This window comes from Netta rufina, assembly GCF_964035555.1.
Source record: "Netta rufina genome assembly, chromosome: 7".
Classification (NCBI taxonomy): Eukaryota; Metazoa; Chordata; class Aves; order Anseriformes; family Anatidae; genus Netta; species Netta rufina.
Genome location: NC_140130.1, coordinates 29,180,106 through 29,198,945, shown reverse-complemented (window position 1 = coordinate 29,198,945; position 18,840 = coordinate 29,180,106). Strand labels below are relative to the sequence as shown.

Here is an 18,840-nt window from a genome sequence, read left to right as displayed (position 1 = left end):
CATATTTCTTACCACTGGCTTTTGCATACTTCTTTCAATATACATGCTGTAATTCCTGTCTGTGCTCCTTGCATAAAGATGGATGAATACAAAGTTAACTTAGAGAGAGATCATATCAAAGAAATGTTGATGACAACTACGTGCTGCTTTGCATTGGCTGTGAAATGTAAGGCCTTGAGGAAAAGGAGATTTTTGCCAGACTGTGTGTGTTGGAGGAACAGCATGCTTCATCCTGGAAGTCATTCTTTATTTCTGACGCCATGAAAAGCTTTGAGTTAAGGTTATTTACTTTGGATTTCCACTTTAAAGATTTCTTCATAACAGGCATGCTTATTAAATTAATAACCCTTTCTGATTCTGATCTCTACAGATATGCTTTAGCTACCACAATGATTAGATGGTTGAGAGATGTTGTTTCATGATATTTGACTGAATTAATCACACTTATAAAGATTCTCCCAGAGACTTTAATTGCTTCAATGATTTATGGACCAGTTCCTGAGCAATGTGAAAAAAGCAAGTTACAGTGTTATGATGGCCTCAGTAATGTCTACCTTGCCACTTCATACTGCTGTATATCCGCGTATCTGCAGCAATGTCTGGGTTGCCATTTTCTAGCCCAAAACATGCAGTGATGATTCTGTAACCTTATTTTTGTATCTTTGCAGTCTCCAAGGACGTTATCACCTACCCCTTCTGCAGAAGTAAGTTTGGTGGAACATAATCTTACTATGATTACAATTGCTCACTTAAGCAAATGCAGGTGTAGATTTTGTTACCCATCTGATCTCTTTCTGCTATGTAGAAATGTTTTCTGAATATTGAATTTTAAGGAAAATTAACTTTAAAAAGAAAACATTACTCTTTCATTGACAGATTGTATGAGAAATGAAGCTCGTGCCGCTACCCAATTGTTGTCTATAAAGCAGAGCCACTTGTCCACCAGAGGTCACTTGTACATTGATCCTTCTGGTTGCCACAGGCAGGATCTCTGGAGATGGATGATTGACATGAGCTAAAATGCTGCTCTAAGCATTTAAATAAGAAGACATGGCTGCTACTAAAACATTTGTAGTTTTGCCTTGAAGGAAACATAACTATGGTTTGGTTTGGTTTTCCCTGGGGGCTGTTTTGAACACTATGGTAACATTAAATATTTGTAAAGTTATTTGTCAGGTTCCTATAGATGCTATTGCATAAGCATTTTCATTTTGGGGGTGGAGAGTATTGTTTGTTTGCCACATAAAAGTCATGGTGATTGCTACGTGGTTAAAAACAACAACAAAAAAAAATGGGACTATAAAATTTGATGTAATTCTTTGTGCATTCAAATTGCTCTCATCCCTTTTCATCCTGTTTTGCTTTGCTTTGTGTGTGTTTTTTGTTTTGTCGGCTCTGGGTTTGTTTTGGCTTGTTCTGGTTTGTTTTGTTTTCCAGGAAACAGAAAACTGAGTTTTGCTGTAGAAGAAGGCTTCATGTTTTCAGATGGTTGGGTGGGGGTGTCAGATCTAATTTGAGTACTAAAAACCCTGTTTGTAGCTAGCTGAGACACATGGTAAATTAAGCCACAGAGCTCTGAGCTGCCTCTTTTGAACTCTTGTTGGTCTCCACCTTAGCTAATTGAAGGCTGGCTCAGGAGTATCTTCTGCCATGTGCTGCAGCACAGGCATCCTCTGAACAGGCAACTGACCTTATGGAATCGCAGGAACGTGGGGAAATCTAGGATTACATAACATTTAATAGAAGTTACCCTAAATGACAGGTGCAGTTAGAACCTTCCAAGACTGAACTCTGACACTGACTATAAAAATGGATCAGAGTCTTTGAACAGATTAGCAATCAGTGATAATGAAATGGGTTGAAAGCTTAGGGAATATTGTTTCAGTAGCTTCTGTTGATATCTGCAGATCCACAAAAGTTGAGCATTGCTAAAAGAAATGTGTAACATGCATTTATATTTACTAGTGAATTCTTTTTAATTGCTTCTATTCTGCAGGGTTATCAAGATGTTCGGGACCGCATGATTCACAGGTCTACTAGTCAGGGCTCCATTAATTCTCCAGTGTACAGTCGTCACAGCTACACACCCACCATGTCACGTTCCCCTCAGCATTTCCACAGACCTGGTAAGGGCAACTGCGTTAGAAGGATGTACAAAAGTAGTGTTTATTATGTCACTGAGTGGCACAGAGAAGCATTTGTTTCTCTTAGCAGTCATTTGAAAAATAGCTTCATATTTTAATATCTTCTCCCTGTGTTTTTTGTTCATGATTGATGCAGTCTTTTGCCCTAGATTGATGAGTGTCATGAATACTGATCTTCTGATTTTATTTCTGATTAATTATTTTGTAAATGTGTGTGTATTTGTAGAAGTGAGCAACAATTTCCAGCAATGAAACACAACCTTCATTCAGGAATTTGTGAAAAGTATCACATCTTAGAAACAAAAGTTATGGCTTGACTATAGAGAAGTCACAAATGTAGGATTCCTCTCTCCTAAAAAAACATTTATATAAAATAAATAATCCAGCATATTCTGAATTGTTAGTTTTTATACATACTCATAGTTTGCAAGATAGATATTTTTTTTAATTGAAACCATGGACAATTGCTAGGGGACATTTAAAAAACAAAACAAAACACAAAACCACAACTTTTATTATTGATTTAGAAATGATGCACAAGTTCTATGTATAATACAGAGAACGTACAGTCATTCAGGTTCCAAGAGCATTCAAATTACTGGTTGTGTAATATGAAAGCAATACATGAAAATTAAGTGTTCATCCACACCCAAATTGCATGAAAATGTATCTGTAAATGTAATTCATTGAATACTTTTCAAGATTGATTTATTCTTTATGGTAATGAATTAAATCTTTGTGACCCATTTTTAAAATAAGTGATACAATCGTGCAGTTCCATCTTCCTTGGTGATTGCAGACGAACACTTAGCATGCCAAAGGCCCATCCACAATAGCAGCTGCAATTTTAAAATTAAAGATTTATTGTAGAGCCACCACTGTGGAACTTGAGTGCTGGAGCCATTTCCTAGTAAGGGTGGGCTGAAAGCAGCTAATTGTGTCTGTCAGTGAATGCCTTATTTAATGGGCCCAAGGGAGGTGGGACAGAAGCAAATTGTATCTTATAGTTAGCGCTGACAACATGACTGTGTTTTAAGATGACATTATAATGAAAACTGAAAGAGACTTATAAAGCATGAAAAAGCTGCAAACTTCTGTCTCTTGATTCTGGCAATTTCAAGGGGATTTCTCTATTTGTATTGGTTGTATCAGGGGCATCAACAAATCCAAGACTTATTCCAGACCTTATTGTGATTGATTTTTTTTTGTCTGTGTTCAGTCAAGGATGCTCCTCAGAAGTAGGCTCTGTTTGTGTAACTCTTTGATGGGCGGATGGGCTCAAGCCAGAATTTGGGTCCAGATGTAAAATCTTCAAAAGTTCACAGCCCGAGGGATTTTCCGAGAAGATATTTGTTCAAGCTTATCTCTGTTCAGATGATCTCATCTTTGGCTAACCTGTTTTTGTTTCTCATATGACACAGACAGAAATCTGTAGAATTCTGTAGAATTGATCTTTGCTACCCTGCTTTGGGGTGATTGTTAATTTATAATTTTCCTCCAGCATTATTCATATCAAATAATAGCATGTGTATATTTAACATTATTTTCCTAATATCACTTCTTGTAATCATGTTATTTGCAAGAATAACTTCTGTCTGAATAAATGCAGTGGCCCCAGGTAACTCCTCTTTGGCTTCCAGCGAGCCCTTGAGAGAGAAGTGAAGCACTGTGTTGACGTTGTCAGCATCAGGTTCTTCAAAATTTGAGTGCTACAAGTTTTGAAAAAGTTTGCAGCCTTTTCCATAATGCCCTAGCTGACGTTGGCAGCATTTTTGGAATGCTTTAAAACAATAGAGGGCAGCTTGCATGCCTCTTGACTGATGTGGAGTTGGTCAGGCACTTTTCAAAACAGCTGCTCTCTTAACTAATTGAGCGTCAATGTTTGTGATATTTGCATGATGGCAGCAGGCTATTTTCTGGTAACAAGGCATAGATAAGAAGCTCATTAAGCAAGTAAATATTACGCTGAATTAGTAATGCAGTTCAAATCTGAGCCTCTCTTCAACTACTTGCTGTAACTTTGTCTAATGTTTATGAACCCTTTGGTACGTCTTTTAACCTTTTTTTTTTTTTCCTTCCTCCTTTTCAGAATCCTAATTGTTTAATGCCTTTTTTTTCTTCCTTTGAAGCCTCCTTCCCTGCCTTTCTCTTATTATTTTTCTTTGTTTTCATTTTGTTCTGCCCCCCGATTCCCTGCTGCCGCAGAGCTGCTCTCTACTGGTGTGCAGCGGTTGTCATACCTGCGCACTAGCAGTCTCAGCTCCGCACACCATGACTCCCGCCCCAACTCCCCCTTCCGACACCACTTCATCCCCCATGTCAAAGGTAAGGAGCCAGGCCTCTCCAAGGAGTACCCTCCGGGCTGGAGATTTATTAGCATTCTGTCAAAGCTAATGAGGTGCATCTTCGTAAGGTTATCATTGGCTGCGTAGCTGAGCATGCCTCGAAATGTGCCGTTACACTTTAAACTCTGGTAGAATAGACATAATGTCCTTTCTTAGAGGAAATATGTCATTTCTAAGGGCCCTAGTTGACAAGTCATCAAGCAATTTCCCTGTTAGAAATACAGAGGGAAGCATTATCATCTACTGCTTAGCCTCTTCCTAAAGTAATATGTAACAACCCCTACAGCAACTAGCATATGAAATTATTTTCATGTTCTTAAAATGCACATTTAAAAATTAACTACAAATCCTGCCTGAATGAGACCAAGGTGACCCAAAAAATATGAGGAAAAAAAAAAAAAAACACACCACAAATTATATCAAGATCAGTGTCAATAAGGAAATAAATCATTATTAGTTGTATTGGCAATAACTAGTGCCCAATAAAATAAAATCCCTAGGCCTCTCCTCAACTAGTGAGAATCAGCAAACTCTGCTGAAGTCAGTAGAATTGCAAGAATTTACGCTAACTGAGGATTTGGTCATTTCTCATTTTTTAACCTGTAATTTTTTGTTATTTAATTTGAGGGCAGAGTTTTTTCTGTGTCCCTTCAAGGAGCTCATTCAGCTCAACAAGCTTTTAGTTTCTTGCTTTCTCTGGATGTGGTTTTACTTTTATTTCTATTGGAGCATTCTCTGGCTGTGCTGTTTCTTTATGTTGGGGGAGACAGTCATAGCTTATATCACCTACAAAAGCTCAAGAAGAGGCAATTACGTATGTTGAGCAAAGACTCTATTCTGGCACCATTGATTAACACAGATAATCAGAAATTGGAGTTAAAAACAGTTGCAAGGCAGTTGTTGCCATGCGCTTTCAATAAATGCTAATAGATCTCAATGTTATCTCTCCTGAAACATTCAGAGCACCATTACTAATTTTAGTTTAGCTTGTCCTTAGGTGATTTTTGTTAATATGCACTTCAACTTTCCTAATATGTCACTACAAGAACAAAAAACCACACCTCACTTCAAACTTAAAAGATTGGGACCCTTAAAAATAGATACACAGCTTATTTCAGCATGCAGTTAATCCATAACCCTTGCAATTTCAACATTTTTTTTTTTTTTTGCTGTTAACCCAAGTTACTACCTACACTCTTTCAACTGGCATTTTCATTCTTTTTCTGTTGAGAAAATAGCTTCTTCAGTAGATAAATCAGAAGAACTATTGAAAAACCATGCCTGTTGTTTTCATGTTTCAAAGATATTCATGTGTAGATTAGCCCTGTATCGCAGCTATTGGTGCAGAAGACTAATTGGAATTGTAAGTGCTATAGACAAGGGGGTGAGTATGGTTCTTACAAAGTAGATGTACATAGAACATTGTAAGAATCTACCATTTTCTGAAAATTTTATGTAAAGGTCTTAGGCCTGTACAGGGTTCACATGTGGTAACTAAGCAAGGCTCCCAAAGCTGTGGCTCATATCACTGTGACATGTGCACCATCTGAGGATGTGGTGCGTTTGAGAGGGGGCAAGCAGCAGGTGCTCACAGTTTGTAATTCACATGGCTCAATTGGAAGAGTAATCTCTTAATTGCTGGTTGAGGAAAAAAAACCTCCTTCTTAAGGTGACCTAGAGCACTTCAGTTTGGTGCACAGGTTAGTGTGGTGGGAATGGTCCCATGGTTTTCATTTCCTTTTTTTTTTCTTCTCTGTGGAGGAAGGGGGCCGCTCAGTAAAACAAAAAGTACGCTCTTGGGATTCAGTTCACCACTGCAAGCTGAGCTCCACCAGAGCATTGAGCCAAACTCAGACTTCTATAAAAACATACATAGATGAAGTAACTTGGGATGTTTTTATTAGTGATCTGAAATAAAGCATGTAGTAAAATTGCAGGCAGAGCTTCCTGATGACATGCAGACTGTGAGAATAGCAGCCAATAAAGCACACGAGCAACAGCTTTTTCAGTGAGCAGTGCAGCCAACTGTAAGCTGTGCTTCTGAGTGATGTCCATCCATACCTGCTGGAAAAAGGAGTAACCATGAAGAGAACTTGGCTGTTCTGGTGGATGTTAGATTGGATAGGACAGAAGAAGGAGATGCTCCAGCTAGAAGAGCTATGTAGAGATGTTACAAGACCTACAGGGAACTGGTAGATTCACAGCAGGATGAGTGACATAAGAAAAGCGGCAGAAGTTTCAGAGAAGGATCATCAAATTATTGCAAATCTCATAGTGAAAAAGTTAATGCTGTTAATTTATTAGCACTATCAGATGGAACAATTTGATAGTGATATTTACGTGTGTAATAGAAATGTGTGGTAACAGTACTTTCTCCTATATAGCATAGATACAAAGATACAGTAAGGTCCTACGGTACACTGAAATTAGGCAAAAATCATGATTTCTCTCATTTGTTTAAGTTGAAGATAAGTAGGTATTGGAATATCTTTGTCTTCTCATTGCTACAAAACATTGAGAGGTACAAAAAGTCAACAGGCCTGAAGACCTTCATAATTTTTCCAGTATGTTAAGTGATCAGTGGAGCACTGACAAAACCCAAACTTTAGATGAACAAATGTTTGTCATGTTCCTGAAGTCAGAGCAAGCTCTGGCTTGTCCTTTGAACAGATTATGATGGAAGATAGTTTGTAACCAGATGCACTCAGAAAACCCACATGGTGTATATATGTGTGTATGTACTATATGTATACAAGATTATAGGGAGAGAGAATGTTTTCGTTAAATAAGCCCTGTGCCTGTCACAACATGTAGGAGAACATGTTTTCATAGGAGACAGTATAGCTTGCTCTGAATTTAATTAGGGGATTTGGTGTGGTAATTTTTTTAATCATTCAGGTAGTGTTGAGTGAAGTCCAGTTGCACTGTATTATGTGTCCTCTTCACTACTCCATGTTCTAATACAGCTATCATTACCCACTGGTGGGTTCAGCTGGGTTTCCCACATGGTTCTGCGTTTGTTCTCCTTGTATACCAAGTGTCCACATAGCCTCTAGCAGAAAAGAGAGATTGGTCTGGTACTGGCTGCACCTAATGCAACTCCCTAAAAATCTTGTCTGTGGTGGTTTGCCTTGGATATCATAACCGTCAGTTTTCAAAGTTTAAAGAACTGCCTTATTTTTACCCTTGAGAGTAACACCTCTTTTTCTACTAGGGAGTCGTCCCCGTGAATACATCTGAGATGAGAACTGGAGCACTGTCTGGAGTTAATTAGATGTGATAGATATGTTTACAATGATTTAACAAATAGGTATCATACATCTTTGTACTTGGCCTTTTTTGAAGCCACTTGTACTTTGAGCAGGAAGGTAGAATTGGTGTAAATTTGCTGGAAATATTTCATAAAGCTGTAGTGTTTTGTGTTGATTTTTTCAGGAGTCAGAGAATATGGGTCAAGCCAAAACTGCTATAGTAAAGGGGCGTAATTTCCAAACAGCATAATGATAATGAAGTTGACAGTTGACACATACACCTGTGCTATTTTGTATCATTAAGCCAAAAAAGTTGACATTTACACCGCTTTGCGTGTTTACATACAGCATTATGTTTAAATCAGTGTAATACTCATGCCTTGGAGACAAGGCCAGATTTTAAGGCCTTTAAGAATTGAGGGGGCTAAATATGCCTAAGGAGATCTTAGTTAGAGTTTGTTGATGTAATTTACATGTTGAACAGGCTGAAAGAGGGTATAATATACATCAACTCAGACTTCATTTAAACTCATTTGGTCTCTCCATTGAATTTGGGCTTGTCTCAATAAAGTACTGTCTTCGCTATGAAAGAATCAAAACAAGTCCGTGAATGAAAGAAACCCTGACCCTACTGAAATCAGAGACAAAACTTTCATTGAGACCCAGGATTTCATCTTACATGCCTAGAATTTTTCAGAGGCATTCAAGAAGATTGCAAAGCCCCCATAAGATTTCTGTCTGAAAAGAGCACCAAGTTAAGGGGGGAGGTTTCCTCTACTCCCAGACCTTCCCATAATGAATCTACAGACCTCCATAGTGAATCTGGGCCTTGTTTTTCACAGGTTCCTCCTTTCCTGCCCCAAGACAGGTCTCTGAAATCAAATACTCTGTGCGTGTGATAAATTTCCAGGGTTTTGTGGATGTAGCTAAAAGTTCTGCTCTGGAAAACAGTTACGATTTGGCTGCTTCATGACTTTCAGACTTGTTTGGGAAACATGGGCTACACATTTGGATAAGCTGATGAATGGCAGCTGGACGAAACATGAAAAGGACTTAGGGCTTAGGTTCTGTTGAGGTGGTTTTTTGTCTGTTCGGAAGTAAAGCAACTAAACTGCAGGTTGACAGAAAGCTCAGTGTTGGTTGCATACTGACTTTTTTTAGCCTGATTCTGTGAAATTAGCTTGTGAATCACACAGTGGGCCTAGTGACTGCTGTGCTCAAGTGACTGATATCTGTTAAAATTACTTTTTTTGCACACACATTAAGCTCCATGCCAGGGGAGCAGGAATTAGATTTTCCCACAGCATTGGCAAACTGGAATGCTCTCATTGCTTTGTGGAGTCAAAACCAGTTACAGCTTATTCTGAGATACGATGACAGGCTTTTGGGTGTAGGCACAGCAAGGAACCCCAGTGCAGTGGGCTCAGCCCCTACTTTTACGTAAAGCTGCTGGCAGGCTGGCCTCGAGGCACTGGGAGGTAAGTACAGGCAGGTTAGCTCTGCTCTCCTGTCTGCATATGCCCACTCTAAAGACATCAATACTGAAGATACACAGGCTTCTTCCAATTTACGTAGTCTGTCACTAAAGAAAACTCATTTTTGAAGCAGTATTGTCCAGAGCATTGATTCTCCATTTCCTTTCAAGAAGCACCCTGAGCCATTTTACATTTTAGGTAGTTGAAGTTAGTTAAGATTTCTTAATAGCCTAGGGTGCTCTGTCTGAGGACTCTGTTCTTGGAAATTTCATTACAGTTAGCCTCTAAAAGATTTCATGGAGTGCTGCTGAGTTTTTTTGTTTGTTTGTTTGTTTTTCCATTTCATCATAAGCATGTTTCTGTGGTGCATCATTTTCACTTGAACACTAATTTTCTTTGAATTTGGAACTGTTTTTTTCCCTCAGCACCAAACCCAGCAGGACACTTCATATGCTTGAAGTCATAAGAAAAGTGTCCTTATACTGAAAAACTGACCAAAGCATGGCTAGTCATTTGTGTTCACTTCAAAACCCTTTTATGCATTTTCTCTGATCTCCTATATGCGTTAAGATCAGTGCTAGGGTCAGGGACCCAGAACTGCTAGCCTTTCCTAGTCCCTCAGGCACTATCTAGTGTTCAGCAAATGCCTACCAAGGCTGTGTTATTCTAGAAATCATTTTAGACTCCAACAGTGCCATTTTCCTACCAAAACATTAAAATTTTCCAAGCAACTCTAACATGAAATTCCTAAGGTTTTCTGTTCCTAAGACCCACTGTAGATGGTACCTTAAAGCTGCTCAGGACAGAAGCCTATACAGTTCTTCTGGTCAAAGTTGAAAATAATTTATTTCTATTTACTGAAAAATGGGTATATGGATGAAGTCTTATAACAATTCCACATTGTTTTTGCAGATTTGTTGCAGTATAAGAAAAAAAATTAGAAAAAGATTGGGTCTTTTAGAAACAAAACATTTCAGTTTTTGATGGTTTTAATTTTAATTTCTGAGAAGGCATCAGAGAATGTTGTATTTATTAACCTGTAGTGATTTTTAAGAATGACAAGCAAATAAAAATAATTATGTTCTTGGTTCTCTGCAAACGCAGGTTCCTAAGCATGAACTTTAACACAAAATTCTGCTTTCATAAACGGTGGGTGATTTTATAGCTGCATCTGAAGCATTTAAGCCTTGTTATGAAAGTGGGCTCACCAGGGATGATCTAATGAGAGTCTAAATAGATGTACCATTCCCTCCTGCAGGGGTTGGAGTTAATGAGACTGCAATCCTAGAAACTGTAAAGGAGAGTCATATATCAGTACTAGTAGCAGTCATTAGGAAGAGACAGACCGTGCAGGAACCCCGGGAAATACCAGGCAACAGAGACAACAGAGACATCTGCAAAGCAATATGTGCAGGAGGATACCATGCTAACTGTGTGCCTTGTACTATGTGCATGATACATCACCAGTTTTCTCTAAAAAAGTTATCTGTGTACCAGCTAGGAGATTAGCCTGCATACCTTAAGTATGTGAGCATACTTTGTTGGGTCTAGGTGAGACCCAACTGTGTCTCACAGAGACACAACTCTAACTGTGTTAAGAGTGTTTTTTTTTTTTTCCATTTCTGGTGCCTTTTAGATTGGTAGATGACCACTCAAATTAAAGAGGAATGGTGTAAAAGAAAACTTCCCACCCCCAATGTATAAATAAGAAGAGTGCTTGGTCTGAGGTTTTGGGTAGTCTAATGGAGCATAGGAAACCTGCAGCTGAAAGAAGGCCTGCATTTTTATTTTTTATTTTTTATTTTTTTTTTGATGTTTTATAGCTTCCTTGTACTTGTCTACTAGTTTATTTTTGTGGTGGTGTTTTGTTTTGTTTTTCTTGCTTTATTAATCAACTTTGCTAGTTTTTTTTAATCCCTGGTGCATACCTGAAAATTTTAAGAGGTTTGATGCTTCCCTACCTTTTACACACCCATATAAACTGAGCACTCAGGTGGACAGTTTTTGCTTGTATGAGTTTGCATTACTGTGAAGAAAGGCACAAAGCAAAAGGCAGCAATGTTCTTTTATGGAATACACACAGCTGTGTGTTGGGAAATCTGCCTGTTAAGTCTTGGAGTTTAGGAACCAAACTTTATTTCTGCAGCAGCCCTCACGCTGACTGGGGGAGTTTTCAGGGCTGATGGGTTGTTAGGAGGCAAAGATATAGTCCTAGTAAGAATAACCATACAAATGGAACTTAAGTTTTTAGACAATAGATTCAGGTTTGCTAAATCAGCAGTCATGAAGTATTGTCACTGGAGCCAGACATGGCATTGACAGAGACCTGGGGTGGCACCAGTGATGAGGGCTCAGCCATCAGGTGGGCTGCATTGCTCTACAAATTATTTTGCCATATCAAAAACTTCCTATTGGAAGAATAAACCAATGAAAGAGTGTGTAAGGAACAGGTATGCATTTTGATATTGGCCAAGTGACCTAACGGCTATTTTCCATCTCTAGCTTCTCTGCGCTTCTGGTTTAGGGAACTGTAGTAACTGCCAGCATCTGCTTCTCCCTGCTTGGGAGTTGGTTTCATTTTGGGTTTGCGTATCAATTACTGTGCTCTGTGCCTGCAACTTTTAACTCCAAATGTCAATAGCCATGTTAAACCATTGCCAAGTAACCTTCCATTCTTCTTCTCCACATCGCCCATCTAATCACCAGCTGCCAGCACACAGCTCCTGCCTGCATGCCGTCAGAATGAGTGTGAGCTGCTAAAACCTCAACTTCAGCCTGAACACAAATCTTTGTTTCTGCAGGAAAATGAGGAAAAAAAAAAAGTCACCAGGGCTACCAGACCTTGTTATTGTTTGTGTTTATATTTTTGGTTCAAACATTTCTCCCTGGAGGTTTTGATTCCACCAATTTTGTTTGGGTTTGATTGGGCTTGCTTTTTTTAATTTATTTTATCTTATTTTGTTTGTTGCTCTCCCTCTTCTCATTTTGTTTTCTCCATTCTTTCATTGGAGGCAATGAGCCGTCCAGCGGTCGGAACTCCCCTGTCCCCTATCGGCCAGACAGCCGCCCTCTCACTCCAACTTACGCTCAGGCCCCTAAACATTTCCATGTTCCAGGTAGGAGCTGGCACTGTATGTGTCTCGGTGTCCTGTCACAGTGTAGAATGTAGCCTTTGTAACTCCTGTCTTGTCTCCATTGTTTCACGCTGTTTGCCATGGTGTGCGCACGCAGGGTTTGGGACTGCCTGCTCCTCGGCTTCCTGGGAGGAGCAGTGCCTTCAGAAACTGGGGGTTTCTGGTGTTTTTTCTCTGTTCTGTTGGTCAGGTGTTTCACTGTTAGAATACTATGTTTTTCAGGGTCTGCTAGTGGCCCGTGAGCTGGATGTAAGCTATGTAGTGCTTGATCTTTCAGTTGCACCAGCATCATTCTGCTAAGTTTGGAGGAGTTGGTTGCGGTTCCCATAGACCAGTGAGCCATTATATGTATAGTCATGGTTGGGACTTGGTTCAGTCTTGAACCAGTTTATTGTTCCTTTTTTTATTATTATTTTATTTTAACCAAATGATGATATTTCACTTATTTTGTGCAGTGGCATGGTGTCCTCACAGAGCCCTGCAGATCTGCAAGGACATGTGCATCAGGATGCACTCTCCATAAAGGGCAATATCTGTTTAGATGTGAGCTGCAGCCTCTGAGATCACCTGTCTTGCAGTTTGATAGGAAAGGATGTGTGTCCCTAGGATTGTGGACACACGCTGTCTGACTGCATCAGTGCTAGCTGACAGCCTTATATCCAGTTATTCTTCAGGTCCCCTTCCATCTAGTGTCCCTTTGCACTGCAGAGGTTACTGCTGGGCCTCCTGGCCTCAGACCAGGCAGATGAACCACTGATGTGAGCTTCCTTTCAGACAGTATGACCTGGCATGGCCCAGGTGGGCTGTTTTTACTGCCTAACCTAACCTGGCTGCTTTTACTTGTGCAAGTTAAAGTGCCTTTGCATGACTTACCCAGCCAAGTAAACAGTCCCCAGTGTGGTGGGAGAGCTGTCCTGCTCACCTGGCACAGAGCAGCCCCCCAGGAGCCGTTTTCACAGCCCCCTTACGACTTTCTAGCTCAGGCTTGCACAAAAGTACTGCGTGACTGCCCTTTAATAGCTATACCCATTTGCTGTTCAAGTAGCCCTAACAGATCATGAACACGAATGAAATACTGCAGTGTCTTTGTGTGCAAGGAATTGGCCTACTTAGCCAAGGAAGGGTTCCGTAGAGTAAGTTTTACCTTAATTTTGGTAGATTTCTACTTGGTTTTCCTTAATGCCAGAGGTTGTCTCCTGTAACACTTTAATGGGATCTGTGTATTTGTAGCACTTTAATGGGATCTTGTATTTGTAATACATGAAGTGTTGGTTTGAGGTGGGTGGGTACTTTAGAACAATGTAGTTTCTGTCTTGGATCACTGTTTGCAACAATATTTTATCTTTAGATATGCAGTAGATTTACTCCATTAGGGTTCCAGGAAGTGCTTTTTCCTGATTTACATTGCAATGTGCAATGTGGTGGTCCTTAAATAAAAAATAAATATATATTTTAAAAAGTCTATCCTTGTGGTTTGAGGATTAGCAGTGTATCCCTTAGCACTGACTCAGTGAAATCTAGCTGTTGACTGTTCAAAAGAGTGTGTGAGGCAGCTATTTTGTTCTCTGGGTTTTAAAGTGAATTGTAGGCTTGCTGCATTATCCTCTTCTCAATCCAGCCAGTCAGCTGGAAAGAAAATTGAGCTGTTATGACAGAAGCACAATTTTCCACAAGAAGTTATTTGGGGTAGTTTCCCCAAATAGCTTGTATCTTCACCATGGAAATCTCTTGCTTGTTTGCATTTCCTAATGTCTGTGACACTGATAATCTTCTGAATATTTGAAGTAAATTGGTCATGATTTGGATGCATCCACATGTTACAGAATCAGCTCCAAAGGACTTCATACCACATGTCTTTGACTTGTCACTTGTTCTTATGTTTTCTTTTCTTCAAATAATCTGATTCTGTGTAATACTGGCTTTTTCTTGTGCTACATCCTTGATTTGGTCTGTCTGCTGTTTTAGTGTTGGGGTTAACTTCAACTATAACTGAAGTAGTTCTCGTATCAACATTTTTCTCTTTCTCAATTTCACAGATCAAGGTGTCAACATTTACAGAAAACCTCCAATCTACAAACAACATGGTAAATGATCTTTCTCTTTTTGTTTCAGAACTCAATTGTCAATTGAAATGCATGCAGGATAGTGAGAAGTATTCAGTGTTTATGCTGCAAGCATAAAAAAAATCAGTAGTCCAAGCCTGAAACAGCTTTTATTGCATGTCCTGCTGAGTGATTATGTTTTAATGCATGTTGTTTCATTTGGATCATATGGCTTAAATCTTGGCTACATTGATATTAATGGCAAAATTGCCATTAACTGGGATTTTGCTGTCTTTATAATGTTGCGATGGCTTTCTGTATTTTACTTCTTTAATTTCATATTTTCAGAATACAGGTTTTGGTGGTGGAAAAATGTATTAACAACAGTCTGTTTTCTGACAGGAACTTCATGGATTATGTTTATTTTAAACAGACAAAGTACAATTTATTTCAACAGCAGTGATGGGGATGTTACTATCAGACTGGAACTCCAAATGTACTGTGGCTTCAAACAGGAATCTTTAAATACTGAAAATAATATAGGCGACTTGTCATTGACAGTACTCATTTGATTCTCAAGCCCTAGGAAACAGCTCTGGTAGTGCAGTGTATTTGCTGTTCCAGTGTTTGGATTTTGAATTGGACAACAGCATTAGTACTCTTATCTTTTCAGAGTAGATGTTTTTTTAGCAAGTCTGCAATAACAGTGATGGCAGAAGCCAACTGCCTTGCTGTTCGGTAACATTGCAGAGTGAGAGACCTTGAATGTGTTTTCTATTCCCTTCTGCAGTGAACAGAAAACTTTAAATAGGAGATTTCTATGTGATGTGGTGAAAGACAGATGACTCTACTTTTTAAAGACTCTGCATCCCTTTGCAGACCCTTTGCCCAATGAAACTTATTTAAGTAGCAAATCAGCAGTACTACAGGGTTCAGATGAACAGTTGGCTGAGAGCTGTTGAGCTGAGATGATTAAGAAAGCCCAGGAAATCCATTCTGTAGCCAGGAATGAGCATTGTAAACTGATGAAGTTTTACATCAGGTTTCTTTCTTCTTTCTTTTTTAAGTTTTCAAATCATGTGCTCATTTTAGAAGTCTTAACATTACTTTTGTTTATTTTTATGGTTTTAATGTATCTCCTCATCTCCCATTAACATGTGAATGTTTAACCACTGACATCACCAATTCTAATACGTAAGTACTGTTTGAAGTCATGCTTTTGTAAACTCTGACCAGATTTCTCCATACCTGTAATTATGCTTAGTTTCCCAATCATAAAATTTTAAGAATTCCCAATGATATCTAATACTGATTCTCCTAAACTACTCTGAGTGGGTTGGGTGAGTAACAACGTGCTTCATTTTTATAACAGATATCTTTCCCTTTAAAAAGAAAAAGGGGGGAAAAAATCCAGAATTATTTCTTCTGATATATTAGCTTCATATAAGAGAAAGGTGATTTGGACTAACAGTTCATGGATAAGAGGTAGTTAAGAATGTTTTAAATGCAAACTAAATCCTATTGATTTTATATATATATATATATATGTATGTATATATATGTGTGTACATATATATATATATGTATATATACATTTAACATCAAGAAGTGAAATCCATAATGCACATCCTCACATGCTTTTAAGTGACTTTGGCTTAGGCCGGAATCTTAAATGCATGTGCCACTGCTAAGATATGTTAATGGTGAGGTTCATTTCTTTGCAAGTGCCTTTCCCTGCCAAGTTGATCTAAATGGAGTTTAGTAGTTAATAAATAAATTTGCATCTCTTTTTTACTGCTACTGCATGCTAATAAGCAAGTACATGCAGCAGAAAGGATACAGTGGTTAAATAAACATATTTGTTTCAGATTTTTTTTTATGTTTGTTTTGCAGCTTGTCACAGAAACATAGGAAATAATTAGCATCAGTACAATTAAAATTAATGCTGTCTTTCTCAACTACTTGTTTTCTTACCCTAGAGGGAAGACAAACCAGTGCATAAATCTGGTTTCATCTTCATTATTAATCAGCTGTCCTTAGGAGATATTGGCAAATACTGTTGGCTTAAATTTTCTCACTCTTGCCTATCATTCTAACGCTCTGAAACCCTATTGAAATCCCAAGCTGACTTGGGGTTATTTGGGGGTAGGGATGCGGGATGGGAAGACTTGATTCCAATCTGTTGGCAAGAGGAAATCATTATGTTGCTTCCAGTTACAATTAGAAAGGCAAAACATGAAAATGCATAGTTTTGAAAATGGCCTTCTTGTAAAGTATAAAATTTTGCCAAAACATGGAAGAGATTTATATTGATAAAGATAACTACATAGCTAAGTTCCCTGATTGCCATCTAGATGCAGCTGCTTTGGCAGCACAGAGCAAGTCCTCCGAGGATATCATCAAGTCCTCCAAGTTCCCAGCAGCTCACGCACCAGCACCCAACGAGATACCAAAGATTGAGACGGACCACTGGCCAGGTCCTCCCTCCCTTGCAGCCATAGGTATGCTAAAGAAATGATGTAAGTGATGTAGACTAAGAGGTACTGATAAGTAAAGTAGGTGCAAAAACAGGTAGGGAGCGTTGTTTCCAATCCAGGTATTCTCCACAAACTGGAGTTCTTCTGGTGAGACCTCCAGATGTCTGGGTATTTATAGCTGTTGAATAGGAGTGAGTAAGGAGGAGTGTCCTTGCAAAAGGACATTTGAACTGATCACACAGATACTAACTGTAGACAACTGATGTGAATTCCCATACAGTAACATAATAACAGTATGATGTATCACACAAGCCTGACTTCTTTCAGTTATTGTCTATTTAAGCTTTTGCCCTAAGCTAATGGCAAATATTCCACACAAAGTGTCATTGCTTCCAACCACATGACTGTTTCCGTGCAAGCACCGCAGTGGAGCAATTAATAGACTAAAACAGTCCTATTTTTTTCAGATTTACTGTTTCTATAGACTGGGTATTTTTCTTCTTTGTTGTCACGTTGCAGGCACCTTATTCACTTTTCTTTAAACCATGCACATGATAATTTTTAAACTTTTTTTTAATGTATTTTTTTCATTTGATTTTGTTGACCCTCATGTAACACAGTACAAAAGTTATCTAGCCTGGCTGATTTATGAAGTCAAGTCAGAAACAGTGAAGGTCTTGCCTATCTCATAACCTCCTTTCTGAGAAGGAAGGTACGGTTATTCTCACAACGGGATTTTCATAGAACTGCTGTGAGAGGTGACATAATGTGGGAGAGCTTGATTACCAGTCAAAGGGGCTGCATATGCAGTGGCAATTGTTTGAAAATGTCCTTTATATAGGATTGTAACTTTACAACATTACAGTCACAGTGCTAACATCTACATTGAACCTCTCCTGATGGTGCTTGTCATAACTACAGCATTATTATGCTGTGTGTCACAGGGAGAGGCTTTGTTGGAAATTTTGGCTCTCAGCTCACTCTCCTGGCTGTGGATGATAACTTTAATTACAGTTTTTCCAGTAAAACTGCTTCGTACATTGACTCTCAGGTGACTTTGTTACATCCGAGAAACTAAACATGACTGTTTATACAGATAAAAATGTGCTCATGGATGTATTTTATTCAGAAATAAAAAGACATTAAGCACTGAAAAACAAACTCACAAGCCCTAGTTTTTTAGGCTTGTTACCTGATTTTCTGAGTGTGGTATTTTAGTTACAGAGCTAGACTGAGCTCAGCAGTCAAAAAATAAGTCATGCAGCTATTGTACTGAAGTTTTGCAAAAGCCTGAGGCACCAAACAAAATAATAAATAAATTGAATACAAAGATATAATTTTTTGATAACTTTTTGTCTCCATGTTAGCATCAATTTAGTAGTGCTGTACGAAACATTCAATTGATGTAAACCTTCAGAGACTTTAGTAGCAAAATGGAGTCTTCGTTCAAATAAAACACTGAGTCTGTATTGGTGAATAGCTGTATGAGGAAATAGTCTGTGCAGAATAAAATACAGTTGGCTAAATGCATACAGAAGTGTTGTACTCTGTGTATTCATTTTAGTGTCCTAGCATCCAAACTGGAAATTAGACCATTTTTTATGACTATTCAAGACGATAAAGATTAACCAATAAAAATCAGGAAACTAAAATGCGGAAAACCTGTGTAGAAGCGGTCTAAATTCGTTTTAGCTTTATCCAAAGGATTAATTAATTTACTTTATTTTATACTAGAAATTATGTTATAGTCATTCCAACTATGAGAGTTTATTCAGGAGATTTATGAAATTTAATTTTCCACTTGAAATGTTATGTGAAATTCACTTTTCTGAGTCTAGATAAGTATAAATGTAAATCGGACTTTTTTTTAACTGCTGGTACACTTGCAGGTACACTAAACCCCATGTTTCCAGAACTAGAAATCTGAGCTCCTTTCCTTATTACTTTAATTCTTCAGTTTTTTATTCAGGAC

At 38.5% G+C, this 18,840-nt stretch overlaps 1 protein-coding gene across 18 annotated transcripts in view; it reads left to right on the top strand.

Annotated features, from left to right (window-relative positions):
• Positions 1 to 18,840, top strand: part of ABLIM1 (actin binding LIM protein 1) — a 185,138-nt gene that overhangs the window by 156,342 nt on the left and 9,956 nt on the right. For 8 of the 18 annotated variants that reach the window (XM_084290325.1, XM_084290330.1, XM_084290329.1 and 5 more), the window contains 5 exons: positions 669 to 704; positions 1,997 to 2,126; positions 12,227 to 12,331; positions 14,386 to 14,433; positions 16,746 to 16,892. In XM_084290325.1, coding sequence (XP_084146451.1) covers positions 669 to 704; positions 1,997 to 2,126; positions 12,227 to 12,331; positions 14,386 to 14,433; positions 16,746 to 16,892 — 466 coding nt within the window. The remainder of the gene's footprint in view (positions 1 to 668; positions 705 to 1,996; positions 2,127 to 12,226; positions 12,332 to 14,385; positions 14,434 to 16,745; positions 16,893 to 18,840) is intronic. The other 10 variants (XM_084290322.1, XM_084290321.1, XM_084290326.1 and 7 more) reach the window with 3 other exon arrangements.